The 14283-nt window shown below is 38.6% G+C and overlaps 1 protein-coding gene across 1 annotated transcript in view; it reads right to left on the bottom strand.

Annotated features, from left to right (window-relative positions):
• Window positions 1-7822, bottom strand: part of LOC119888424 (ecto-NOX disulfide-thiol exchanger 2-like) — a 206533-nt gene extending 198711 nt beyond the window's left edge. Inside the window, exon 1 of the mRNA XM_038698979.1 lies at window positions 7620-7822. Within this exon, the coding sequence (XP_038554907.1) occupies window positions 7620-7641 (22 nt within the window). The 5' untranslated portion in view covers window positions 7642-7822. The remainder of the gene's footprint in view (window positions 1-7619) is intronic.
• Window positions 7823-14283: the final 6461 nt, after the last annotated feature.

The following is a 14283-nucleotide window of genomic DNA, read 5'->3' as shown; positions in this document are numbered from 1 at the left end:
ACTTTGTAATGGTAGCAGTTACCTTGCCTTCATATGGCTAGACAGAGCTCTGAAACCGGGCCAAATTCTGCATGTTGGCCCAAAATTCTTGTCCACAGCTAACCTTTTTGCACTTATCGGCAATCAACGGATGTCTGTGCTTCCTTGCCTCCCTTCTGTGGTGATTTTTTTATGAAGTTGATTACAGGCCTTCAAAGCTTTCTACTACCCTGTTATTTTCATTTGAAAGACTGCAAGAACACAGGTGTTAAAAGCAATGACTAGGGAACGGTTGCCAACTTGCCTTGATCAATAATTGAGCATGTCAGTTGATTTCCAATATATCCAATCTAATTAGAACCACTATCTAAAGCAATCTACTGCAACATACCACATGAGCGTAAAATGGAAACCAGGGAAAACTACATGATGTACAGTACTTGTTCAAAATGCTGTAGCCACATGAGACCACTACATTGACACAATAAAAGCCTCTCACACCGCCCACAATCAGCCAGGAGAGAGCAACCCATCAACAAAGTTGCCAGCAGTGTGAATGACAGCGCACAATAGCACAGCTATCCACTGCAGTGGTAGTAATTGTGGAAAAGCACCATTATGCACCAAAATCTGATGTACAAGTGTCTCTCTAACTGTAGCATGAATATTTCTTATACCTCCCTACAAGTTTGAAAAAAAGAAGGGAAAAAACAATTTCCCGAACAATTGCTTTTGGGGGGAGTGTATATCAGACGTGCATGAGGTGTTTAAATACAAGAGGGGCAGAGTGAAAATTACAAACTCATTTCGTGCCAAACAAGCCATGAACATTCTTTTCTGCCAAAATAAACATGTTTTCTTTCACCTGTTTTTTAACACATTTAAATGAGCACTCTAATGAGCTCCAAGGGTAAATGTCAAAAGAATAAGGTTTCTATCATTGCCTCACTGAAACTAATCCTTAACAAGATAAGAAGAGCTGTTTAGGGATTCACTTAAGCTCCTTGCCAGGTTACCTGCTCAAAAGAGATGACTGTCATAAATTAGATGCAATGGGGATCAAACTGCAATTATCAATGATGCCTTCACATGTATAAAAATGTATTATGAAAATATATCCTCGAGAACTAAATGTGATGATGGCTCTGCTCTCTTCAAGTCTTTTTAGTTCTGGAGCTTTAAATAATTACCCTCTGCATTGAGGTGAAAACCCACAAAGAGTTGAGGTGAGAGTTACTTTCTACCCACATAGTAAAAGAAAGTTATGCTGAGTTACTTTCTACAGCAGTTAGAGTCATAGAAATGGACAGAAAAGCAACAGCCTTGTGTTGACCATACATCAGATAACATTCCAGGAGTATTTCATGGAAAATCAGGACTGAGATCTGCAGACTCTTGTCCTGTGTGGGGCAAGTTGTGAGGACTCAAAGAGCTGTCCAAGTACCGTCATTTTGTTAATCTCAGCAGTTATTGGCCAAATACAATGTGCTATAAATGCAGAGACCATGCAGATATCTTGAAAAAGTAATGGTCCACAGAACTGACAGTCAGATTTCAGTTATTTAGTTTATTTGGAAATCTGTTTGTCTCAGATTGAGAGCTGAGAGTGCAAGCATTTTTTTGGCCTTTCTTTACACTTCCGTCAGTCTAATTCTGACTATTGTGCAACTGAAAAATGTACACAGAAAAAAAGTACTGAAAGTACACAGGGCCCTAATGTGAGGAGGGCCCAAAAAGATACTAGAATGGACAGCTGTGGATGGAAGGACGAGCCCATATAAGAATACTGATGTTTATTGCTCTTTCCTTTTGTTTTGATGCTTTGGAAAACATAAATACAAAAACGTAGTTTGTAAGTGTTGCCTTATTTTTTTTTTTACGTAGTGGCTAGGCTCACTATATAATACTACAAAACTACTTCTAATTTACTAACTCAAAAAAATGTCAAGTTGCTCATTAAATATGTTAATTATGAGCATGCGTTACACTAAATGGTCACTTTTACACCACATTTACATACACCAATAATCCAACTGTATTATGATAAAAAAAAGAAGTAATGCTTGTAATGGGTTTCACACCAAATGGTCAAGAGAGAATTATTTGGGCAAGTGAACAAAAGCAGATAATTATGATGCTACAGTATACATCAAAATGTAAATAATCATAACAATATTATTAACAAGACTGTGATGTATATGTTCTAATTTGGTATGGATATATTCTGTCGTGCTTTATATTTTGTGAAGTCCAGGAATGATCAGGGAGTAGAATTACCTGACTCCAGGAATTCAAGGGTGCACAAAATTAACTTTTCTTTGTAGCCGCCATTAGGGATGCACCAATCTGATACTGATATTCGGTATCGGCACGATACTGACTCAAATAGCTAACATGGCATGCATAGAGCAAGGGGTCAGCAATTTGGAGGTTTTACACGATTGTTGATCAACCCTGATGTTGCCTTACAAATAAAAGAATGAGCTCTTTTTCACAGTAAGGGTATACAGCTCATTCATTTTAAGTATCAGATCGGTACTCTGCATTGGCAACAACAGTTTAGCTCAGAATAATGTAGAAGAAATTACGCCTCTTTCGAATCATATCTGTTCTGAAACAATCCCACTAAGCCCTGGTATTGGTATCGGGACTGAAGTATTCCGATTGGTGCCATTGCCATTTCTAGCCGCCATACTTCCACTTACAACAGAATCCAGAATCCTATTAGACATGCATTCGGAGGTCAGTGTATTTGGGGTCAAACAGACAAATTTCCTGGGCTTTAAGAGTCACAATTACCCATCTAAAAAGTAACAAACTTTATCTAAGAATAAATATTTATACCAGTTCCACAATACAAGGTATTGTAACTTACAGCAGATAGTTGACAGTGCTCACATAGCATAAAAACAAGATTATTAATGAAATTGTCCATAGGTAACACGCATAAACATCTTAATCAAAGTCGTTCCTTACTCTAATTATTGACTAGGCACTGTGTACTACTGCATGATAGACATAATTCTCTATAAACACTTATCTGTATCTTAAAGAAACTCAGTGGAGATGATAAGAAAAAGTAATTTGGTTTAAATCATAGCGTTTGTCAGAATAATATAGATTCGCCCTTTGGATAATGATAACAGCAATGGTGAAACTCCTCAAAGACTGGACAACAGTAAGATCGACTGCTGGCTAAAGAAACCCAGTCAGGAGACTCAATATCTTCCTGGGTCTTCAAGGCACAACTGAATGATCCATAACCAGGTTACTAGAGCTAAGCATCTCAGCCTTTCAGCAGCGTACCCCTCCTGGTCCTCCATTCCCAAACAGTGAAATCAGCAGTGGTTCTCACACATGGGAGCTTCCTTTATCTCTGACTCATGTTTTCACATTCCATTATGCTGCCTCTTTTCCCCATAGCCATTGTTAAGGACGCATGCTTACTGCTGAATTGTTAGCAAAATTGTGCTTACGTTTCCTCATTTAAAAGGGGAGATTTTTCCAAAGCTGACAAATCTCCACAAACTCTATAATATCTCACTCTACATTCAGTTGTGCTTTAATTTAGCTATACTAGCATGATTATCCTGGGGCCAGTGCAAACTCAAAACAAAGCACATATCCTGCAGTTTTTCTCTCTCTCTTTAATCTCTCTCTGTATTTCTGTCAAACCTTTCTGACAGCCCCATCCTACTGAAGGCAATCCAACAATGGTCTGCTCATTGATCAGAGAGAGGATCTGTGCAGGGTGGAAGTAAATGGCTGTCACAGGGAATGATAGACCTTAACTCAACCATGGTTGCTCCTGAGGCCACTCATCCTCCACTTACAGTGATGGATGCAAGGATGTCGCCCATCACATTCTTGAGAGTGGGGAAGACTTTGCTAGAGGAGTTTGGAAACTTTAACATAAAACATCGGTTTTAGAAATCACTTCATCTGCCTTTTCCTGAAAGTGAAGTGACGACAGGGTTGAGGTTAAACACAACAAAATCTTTAATGTATTCAGCATTTCTTTTAAATTCTGAACAGAACTAAGATGACTAATCAATTACTCGTGAAATAGTCAATCTACAGAAAATCAATGGGCAACAATTTTGACTTGAATTAACCTTAAAAACTATTTTTCAAGCAAATACGCCCAAATAAATCATTGGTTCCAGCTTCTCAGCCCTGAACATTTGCTGTTTTTCTTTGTTTAATATTTTAGTAAACACAATATCTTTGGGTTTTGGACAGTTTTGTGAGAGCACAAGCAATTTTGAAGACTTCATCATGAGCATTTTTAGACTTTATAGACTAAACAATTAAATAAGTACTCCACCAATGTACCTCTGAAACATTGAAGGACTTGCAAGAGATTCATTAAAAATTAATACTCAAAATCAAAGCAGCCGAGGCCAAATTATTCTGACTTTTAGCCCTTATATTGGCGCATACAGTGGGTACGGAAAGTATTCAGACCCCTTTCAATTTGTCACTCTTTGTTTCATTGCAGCCATTTTCCAAAAATCAAAAAAGTTCATTTTATTTCTCAGTAATGTACACTCAGCACCCCATCTTGACAGAAAAAAACAGAAATGTAGAAATTTTTGCAAATTTATTAAAAAAGAAAAACTGAAATATCACATGGTCAGAAGTATTCAGACCCTTTGCCGTGACACTCATATTTAACTCAGGTGCTGTCTATTTCTTCTGATCATCCTTGAGATGGTTCTACACCTTCATTTGAGTCCAGCTGTGTTTGATTATACTGATTGGACTTGTTTAGGAAAGCCACACACCTGTCTATATAAGACCTTACAGCTCACAGTGCATGTCAGAGCAAATGAGAATCATGAGGTCAAAGGAACTGCCTGAAGAGCTCAGAGACAGAATTGTGGCAAGGCACAGATCTGGCCAAGGTTACAAAAAAATTTCTGCTGCACTTAAGGTTCCTAAGAGCACAGTGGCCTCCATAATCCTCAAATGGAAGACGTTTGGGACGACCAGAACCCTTCCTAGAGCTGGCCGTCCGGCCAAACTGAGCTATCGGGGGAGAAGAGCCTTGGTGACAGAGGTAAAGAAGAACCCAAAGGTCACTGTGGCTGAGCTCCAGAGATGCAGTCGGGAGATGGGAGAAAGTTGTAGTAAGTCAACCATCACTGCAGCAATCCACCAGTCGGGGCTTTATGGCAGAGTGGCCCGACGGAAGCCTCTCCTCAGTGCAAGACACATGAAAGCCCGCATGGAGTTTGCTAAAAAAACGCCTGAAGGACTCCAAGATGGTGATAAATAAGATCCTCTGGTCTGATGAGACCAAGATAGAACTTTTTGGCCTTAATTCTAAGCGGTATGTGTGGAGAAAACCAGGCACTGCTCATCACCTGTCCAATACAGTCTCAACAGTGAAGCATGGTGGTGGCAGCATCATGCTGTGGGGGTGTTTTTCAGCTGCAGGGACAGGACGACTGGTTGCAATCGAGGGAAAGATGAATGCGGCCAAGTACAGGGATATCCTGGACGAAAACCTTTTCCAGAGTGCTCTGGACCTCAGACTGGGCCGAAGGTTTACCTTCCAACAAGACAATGACCCTAAGCACACCGCTAAAATAACAAAGGAGTGGCTTCACAACAACTCCGTGGCTGTTCTTGAATGGCCCAGCCAGAGCCCTGACTTAAACCCAATTGAGCATCTCTGGAGAGACCTGAAAATGGCTGTCCACCAACGTTTACCATCCAACCTGACAGAACTGGAGAGGATCTGCAAGGAGGAATGGCAGGGGATACCCAAATCCAGATGTGAAAAACTTGTTGCATCTTTCCCAAAACGACTCATGGCTGTATTAGATCAAAAGGGTGCTTCTACTAAATACTGAGCAAAGGGTCTGAATACTTATGACCATGTGATATTTCAGTTTTTCTTTTTTAATAAATTTGCAAAAATTTCTACATTTCTGTTTTTTTCTGTCAAGATGGGGTGCTGAGTGTACATTACTGAGAAATAAAATTAACTTTTTTGATTTTTGGAAATTGGCTGCAATGAAACAAAGAGTGAAAAATTGAAAGGGGTCTGAATACTTTCCGTACCCACTGTACATTTCCCATAATGCAACCACTAGCTAAACATATTCTCGCGCCTCCTGGATGGTCAACAGCCGTGCCTCTCAAACTCCACACTCCCAGTTTGTCACAAGACCAATGTGAGATATCCCTGATGCTGTACAACTGTTTCATAGGCTGAGTATAACCACAAGATTAATTGATAATGAAACTGATGCAGCTCTAGTTCAATTTGACCAAATGCTTCAATGTTACTAGTTTCTTATGTTTTTTTCTTATCTCATCATGCAACAGTCCACAAGTCCACAAACATAAGAATTTTACAACAGGTCAGCAGTATGACTGACTAAACTGCACAGCTGTGTGTAGAGAGCTTCTCCATTAGAAAAGGTTTGCTTGCATATTCTCAACAGTTGGCAACTGGGGGAACTAATCATCAAATTATGAGCATTTATCCATCATCAGACTGGCCGAGAGAAACCTGGAGTAGGTTTTAAATAATCACATTGATACAAACAGGAGGCAGCTAAAACGGAGAACAAAGTATTTGAATAAAGCTGAGGCCTGTTGGTGGGAGGTTCTTGTATTGTATGATCCCCAACAATGTGACTGTGGTAAACAGTTTTATTTTACTACAGTTGAAGGATCACAGGGAAATTAGGAAAATACAAAGTTGGCGGCACTCCACTTAAAACCCTAGATAACTTTAATCCAGCAGGCATATAAAGGCTGAGCCTACAAGTTTCCAAAGTGAGCTCTAGGGACAGAAATCAGGAGTAGTTTGGTTAATGAGTAAAAGTATAAAAGATGCTTAGTTTATGTTTCTCAGTGGCCATTACTACCCACAGATAACCACTTTGGTACTATCTGAGAATTTACTGGAAATTCTCTTATGTAGATAAAGGGAAAGACTGGCATCCCTCCAGCCATCAGGTTGTGGCTGAAGAGTCTGATACTGAATTTGTTTTTTATCCCTTTCCAAGCCAAATCAAATGATTTTTCAACAGTTAGTTCACACTTCCCCCAACTTCCCCATCGCTCACAGGTTGAGAAAAGGGATAAACGACATTATAAAGTCAAATGAGCATGTTGAATTTCATTACAAACAGAAGTAAACTAATCCTGTAATAAAGTTTAGAGGGGTACAAACTTTTGCATAGCATGGAGCAAGTTTAAACGTAGTCTTCACCAGAGAAACATCTAAAAACTAGTAACGTTAGACTATGAATTAGCCCACTAGAAGTTTGCTGTTAACCTAAAATATTTCACAATAAAACTTATTTACCATATGGGTGAATGATTATAGAAATATTGTAGTAATTAGTCCAAAGGGATGATTTTAAAAGAGTTAAGAGATTGTTGAGCTATAGTGCACCGCTTGATATTGTCCATCCTCACAACAATGTGTCAAGAAATGTTATATTGATGTTAGCCAAAATACCACCGTATGCCAAAACACAATGGCAATATTAGGGGAAAATACCAACAAGTCGATATTTAGTTGCTACTGACATACATAGTTCATTTCCCATGAACATTATTTATGTTCTATGTGTGCAACGTGTGATGCTGTGAGGTTAGTTAGACCAGCCTACCGGTGTACTGCAGGAGAAACATTGTCCTCTGTCGCAGCTTTTGAGACTTGACAGTCCCAGCGAAGATAAAGTCTGTCAGCCTGTGATATTAATCCTTGAAGTCGGGGAGATTCTTGGCTGTTACGCTGCGGTAGAAAAGGTATTGCTCCGGTACAGTACTGTACGTTTGCCAGTCAACCGTGAGCAGTTATCACCTGCCTCGGAGCATGTACCGTGCTACCGTCAATCTGACAAAATGGTTAAAAAGAACTTCCGGTTGTGACTTTCAAAATAAACCCCACACTGCCGCTCATGTGCTGTTTTTTTCAAATTGAACACACTTAATTAGATTTTTTTTAAGTCAAATGACAAACGGGTTGTGCTATTAAGTACATTAAGCATTGTTTCTTCATAGACTGCCGCTATGTACACCTGACCTGAATACTAATTAACTTTTTTTTATCCTTAAAGAGACTTTCTGCTTTTAATTTGAAGGCAGGTAGGTGTCAGTGTTTGCATGGGTGCAATGTGCCATGGAGAAAGAGAAGTGACTTGCAAAGTGTAGTTCTTCACTGTAGATTTGCTTACTATGATTACAATAACCAAAATTAAGAAAGACTGAATCAACACAAACGTCAGCTGACGCCCAGCACAGCGGTCACAGCACCAAGTGCCCTGACCTATGGGGTGCCAACTGTTCCGTATTAGCCGGGATATCCCTTAGGCTATATTAGGCCTAAATGATTTCTCCCAGAAGTGACTCTTTTCCTGTTTTTTTTGACTAGCCTACTACGCTGATCTAACCACTGACTGATACGACAGCAACAGCAGCAGCGCTGATCACAACACTTGACAATGGTCACCGACACCTGCCTTCATCCAATAACAACCTCACCTCATGCGCCTCAGTATAGGTGTACGTTAAGTAACATTAAATGCAGTTACTGTGGAAATTGACAAAATAGCGGCAAGTGAAGCCTTGTACGTGTATCAAACATGGACTCAGCTACAACCGGACTGCCTTGTTAAACTTAAACGGTGCGTTGTTTCATGACTCCTATGTTGTGAAGAAGATGCATTTGGCAAGAAAGAAAGCTAAGATTATCACAATGAATGTTTTCGTACCAAAGATGGTGCGGGATATCCTGAATGATCTATCCCCGACTGAAGGTGAGTCTGTGTTTTACTATGTTGATACTGACACCTCAAACAAGGGAAACAGCAAAATGTTTCCAGTGCCTAATGGAGTGCAGTGCAAGTTACTTGACTTTTATGAAGATAATGATGAAACTGCAAATGGTAGCCTATTCATCAAGTTCTGATGAACTCCCTGAAAAAGCATGAACTAAATAAATATAAATAAAACACATCACAAGTAGCTATGTTCTTTTTAGTTTACATGAAGGGGATAACCTTTTGTAACCTACAGTGCAAGAGTCACAAGTGTTTTGTATTCAGTGTTGGGCAGTAATGTTACTTTTCCCAGTAACTAGTAGTGTAACTAATTACTTTTCTAAAACAGTAATATTATTACTAGTTACTAATCCAAGAAACGCTGCGTTACTGAACGCACCATCCTTGACTTGAATCCACGAATGTGCGGCATCGGACTTTGTTGTTCATGTGCTGATAGCCAAAAACTAAATGAAGAATCGAGAATGAGGGAGAGAGGCGTTCTTTCCACAGCTGTAAGTAGCTACTGCAATTATTGTGTCACAGTCTAAGTTGCAAAGAACATTGTTGTCTATTGTAAACTCCAGCAAAAAGCTTTCAACCGCGAACATTTCTACATGTGATTTATTGAAGCATCTGCTGAAGCAGCACAGCAACGTGAAACTTGCTTTAAAAGAGAGAAACTCCGGCAGCTGCTGTCACTGATGCTTGGAGTTGTCGGAAGAGAGTGGCTTTAACGCAACATTTTGTAACTGCTCTTAAAAACGTGCTACATGTGCAACAGTAGTTCAAAAGTCTGAATTTACATGCTTTATTTTTTTTTATTTCAGCCGGTGGTGTTAAGAAACTTTAGGCCTATAGGCTAAATGTTTTGTAAAAAACACACTCCTTGCTGCTGTTGAATATGATAGCCTATTAGTTAAAAAGTCGGGGGAGACTGCTTTGTTTGGGGTTGAAGGGGGTGGAGGTGAAAGCAGTGTTTCCCATAATTATCAACGCTGACCGCCACACCTTGATGTTCAAATGTTTTTTTACTAGGCATATTTAAAATCATATTTGATTAAGGATCTGTAGCCTATTTAGGAGCATATTCCTGCAGCACCTCCTCACTCGCCCCCTCTTTGTCTCTCTCCTGAACACCGCAGTCCAAACCTGTCCAAAGTTACAATGACGCCCCCGGCCGCTGTCATTCTGTGTAAAACACTGGAAAGTAATTAGTAACGTAACGAGTAATGTTACTAGTTACTAATATCACTCAGTAATAAGTAAAGTAATAATATTACTTATGTAAGGAGTAAGAAGTAACTATTAATATATTACAATTTCTGAGTAACTTGTCCAACACTGTTTGTATTAGACAAAAGGAAAAATTATTGGTTTAATTAAAGGACTGTGTTAAAGGTACTTGCTGTAAATAAACGATTAATAAACCTACCAAATATTTAATTAAGAGAATGCTATCATTATGACAAACTGCTGAAAACAAAACACAGTATATTTACACAAAACCATACCTGCACTGCTGCAGCAGGTAAAGTTGGCAACACTACCTTGACCACGCCCCAAAGTCATTTCAGTGGTTGCCTCCAAGAACAGATATTGTCTTCATCTCACTTGGGTCCTAGGCAAGTCTTACCTCTGATGATGTTATGATATTTCCTCATGTGTAAATTCAATTTCATCCGTGAGCTAGGCCTACACTAGTAGCTTCAAAAGACATGATGTTTTTAACATAAGTGTAACCTTATCGTTAGATTATAGCTAAGGTTAAGATATTAGCTAGCATCCAGTTAGCAAGCTATCACCATTTAATTTAATATCTGTCAAACAAACTTAAATCCTGTGCACATTCTCCTGTCTCTGCTTCTCCCTCTCCTTTTCCTGACTGCAGTGCAAAGTCAGTTTCTTGGGGACCAAGTTCAGCGTGTGGCCAAGGCAAACCTTTCCATCACCATCTGAGGATAACAAAATTTGGTTGGTGAGAATGGTAGTTGTATGTGATGTTTTGGTGGCAGGGCTCACCCGCACCTTCAGCAGGTATCAGTGTGTTTAAGTGTAAATGTTCATTCATGTCCTTGTAAAAAGTAGTTTGATGAAAAAAGTCCTACTCAAGACTGGCGACCTGTCCAGGGTGTACCCCGCCTTGCGCCCGATGTTAGCTGGGATTGGCTCCAGCCCCCCCGCGACCCTGTACGCAGGATAAGCGGTTGACAATGGATGGATGGATGGAAGTCCTACTCAAGGTCCACTCACTAACTTTTCCTGGAGCTTTCAGACACACCTTACAGTCTTCCTTGGTGAATGGAATACATCCCGTTGTCACAAAGAATGTGGTTAAAACTCCTGTAAAAAGCAAGTAAGTGGACTTATAGTTATAAAACTTTACACAATGGCTATACAAATTTCTTTAGCAGAAGGCTTACTTAGGTTTATCTAATCTCATAAAGCTCTTCAATAATAAAAATAGAATGAAAACACTTACACATAGTGCCTTAAATATCTAACTTAAATATAAAAAAACTGCAGTGTTATGTAAAATGAGTGTTATGTAAAATGTAATTTTTTTTATGGGTGTGATATTGTCCAAATGTCTGAAGACACTATGGGATATGTCACAGCAGTGGATAACTGGGTTGTTTGTTCCTGTCCTCATTAGCACTGCTTAGCCTAGTTCAGACAAGTTTGGAGGAGATGCAGGGATCTATTTTTGTGACTATGCATAGAGAATGAGAGCCATAAAAATGCGTTTTCATTAGATGAATATGTGTTCATTCATATATTATGTTCTCTTCTTGTGTCTGCTTGATATTTTAGCATCTGAACTTTAAGTTGACCCGTTCCTACGTTGAGAAGAAATGCATGCAAGAACAGATCGTGCTCAAACATTAACAAGCTTTTAGAGCAGAAGAAACAATAGCAAATTAAAAGTACATTTTTATTTCCCATGATTAACATGTGCATTATTAAGGTAGTCTCATCCTCCACATAAGCCAAAACCTGGCTTGTGGATGTGCTCCTCCTGCACTCAAACTGTCCCTGTGCTACACCAACAACAACTGGTTGGCTCTTTGCCTAATATCACTGAGCTGTTTTCTACACAAGGAAACAGTTCTCAAGCAACTGAGTAACACATGTTAACCAAATGTGTAATCTCCCCCCAAGTTAGTTCAACATCATCTGCCCTCAGCGGCTCATTTCATGTGCTGTATATTTGCTTTGCGGCCATTCAGCACCATTGGTTTTGTCACGGGAGAAGCTTTTGTGGATTCTTCCATCACCAAACCCTCAATGTTGTAGTTGCAAAACGAAATGTGGTATTATGTCCCATTCCATATGCTTAATATTTACCATAGAGGCCAACACCAGAGAAAAAGCAGTAAGAAAGGAAAAGCAATTTTGTTTGACAAGAGCAAGTATTCTTCATTCAAAATGTTTTGGCAGGGGTGACTATTATATTTTTGAAGGCAGTGAAGTGGTTGCTTTGATTGATATTGTGCCCTGTCAAATTACCAACCATTTACAAACACTGCAGGGAGGGTGAAATAATTTGGAAGCCTTTCAAAGTGAAAAGTTAGATAAATGCTTGGGCAACAGATGGCCCATAGTTTTCTCTTCACTTTGTCTGAAATGGTTTTTTGTTCCAAGGTGATATTCTGCACTTACTAGTTGACACCAATGTCTCCTTGAAAAATTATTTTGAATTACTGTCCCTTCACCCTGGAACTACAAAAAGGTCAGAGATAAACAGAATGTCAGACATATCCTAAAGTGGAAAAGAATTAGGCACATTGTGCATCCATCATGCCGAGCAAAGTGTTCTCAGCATTGATTTTTTTAAAACAACTTTGATGTAATTGCAAAAATAAATGATGCATGCACTGTTCATGGAGCACTGATGTTGATTTCTCAATCTGCCCAGCCATTTTCTGGATATGGAAATTACATGTTTACAGCCAGTCTCTGCAGCAGTGATTATATGTCAAAGCAACACTGCATATGAAATTAATTTTTAAAAAACCTGATGTGTGATTACATTAAAAGTCAGAGAATGCTCCAACTTAGTTTATAACAGAAATGGAAAGTCATTTATCATCTGCCTTGAGACAGTGTAGTTTAAACTGACTACTACAAGTACATTAGTGTGACATACATAGTGCACAAAGGGGAAAGTAGAATAAGAGTCGGGCTTATGAGCTGAACTGATATTTTTCTAAGTGGTATTATAACTTGTTTGACTTTTCACATTTGTAAATTTGTAATGTTTGGATTAACTAGCATACTTTTTTTGTCTCAGATTCTCAAGGGCAATTTTCAGGAAATAACACACATATAGGAGGTAAGGGCCTTCATTAAGATATCTACACACAGGTAATTGACTTGATTTGCCTACCTCCTCAATCAGATTTTCCCCCTGCTTTTAAGTGGGCAGGGCTCAGTTGGATAAAGAGGAAATCACACCCACACAGTCCTTATGAAGCAGACCAGTTTTTGAGCATCAACCTATCACTAAGAATGTTTTCTTCTGAACTTTGCCTTTGTCACTTATTTAGTCATGAATATTAACGTTTTTTTTAGAAATACTATGGATTTGAAGGCAAGTTGTTAGTCTTAGTCACTTTCTTCTTCTACTCTAGTACATCTCAGCATGGAAATATTTTTTACTTCACTACATTTATCTGACAGCTTAAGTTACTAGTTACTTTACAAATTAAGATATTTACAAACAAAACATATGAGTTCAGAAAACATGATGCTTTGTTATAAATTAACTCCCCAACATTTTATACATGTACAGCTAATACATTAGAATTTTTTTTTATTATTTATTTATTTTTTTGTTATATGTATCTATTGTATGATATACTGTTTTACTATATTCTATGATGTGAAGCACTTTGGATACCTGATGGTTGTTGTAAAGCACTATAGAAATAAATGTTGATTGATTGAACTATTTTAATAATCATTTAAGTTATTTTTCATGTAAAAACATTTCATTGTTCCAGCTTCACAAATGTGAAGATTTTCCACTTTTCCCTTTGATTATTATATATTTTGACATTATTTATTTTTATAAATGTATTTTTTAATAATTTTGAGGTTAGGACTGACAAAACAAGCATTGTGAAGGTGTCACTGGCTCTGGGCAATTTTCACTTCTTTCAAAATTTTTACCATCGATTAATGGAGAAAATAATCAGTGGATTCATCCATAATTGCAATCATTGACATAAAATAGTTCAACCTCAACTAATTACAACAGCAAAGTCCTGCTTTTAAATTATTACATGAGTAATTATAATCTAATGATAGAATATATGATATCATAACTGCAAAGCATCCTGACTGAAAACATCACTAACTGGCATGGGAAGTGCACGGCCCAGGACCGGAGGGCTCTGCAGCAGGTGATTAAAACTGCTCAGAAGATCATTGGTACCTATCTCCAGAGCATCAGTGATATCGGTGAGGTGAGGAGCCTACGCAGAGCCCAAAGGAAACTGAGGGACAG

This window comes from Micropterus salmoides, unplaced genomic scaffold (genome assembly GCF_014851395.1).
Source record: "Micropterus salmoides isolate LMB-PRFRI ecotype aquatic unplaced genomic scaffold, ASM1485139v1 Ms_hic_scaffold_5, whole genome shotgun sequence".
Classification (NCBI taxonomy): domain Eukaryota; kingdom Metazoa; phylum Chordata; class Actinopteri; order Centrarchiformes; family Centrarchidae; genus Micropterus; species Micropterus salmoides.
The sequence above is the reverse complement of the archived record's forward strand: the minus strand, read 5'-3'. Positions and strand labels throughout refer to the sequence as shown.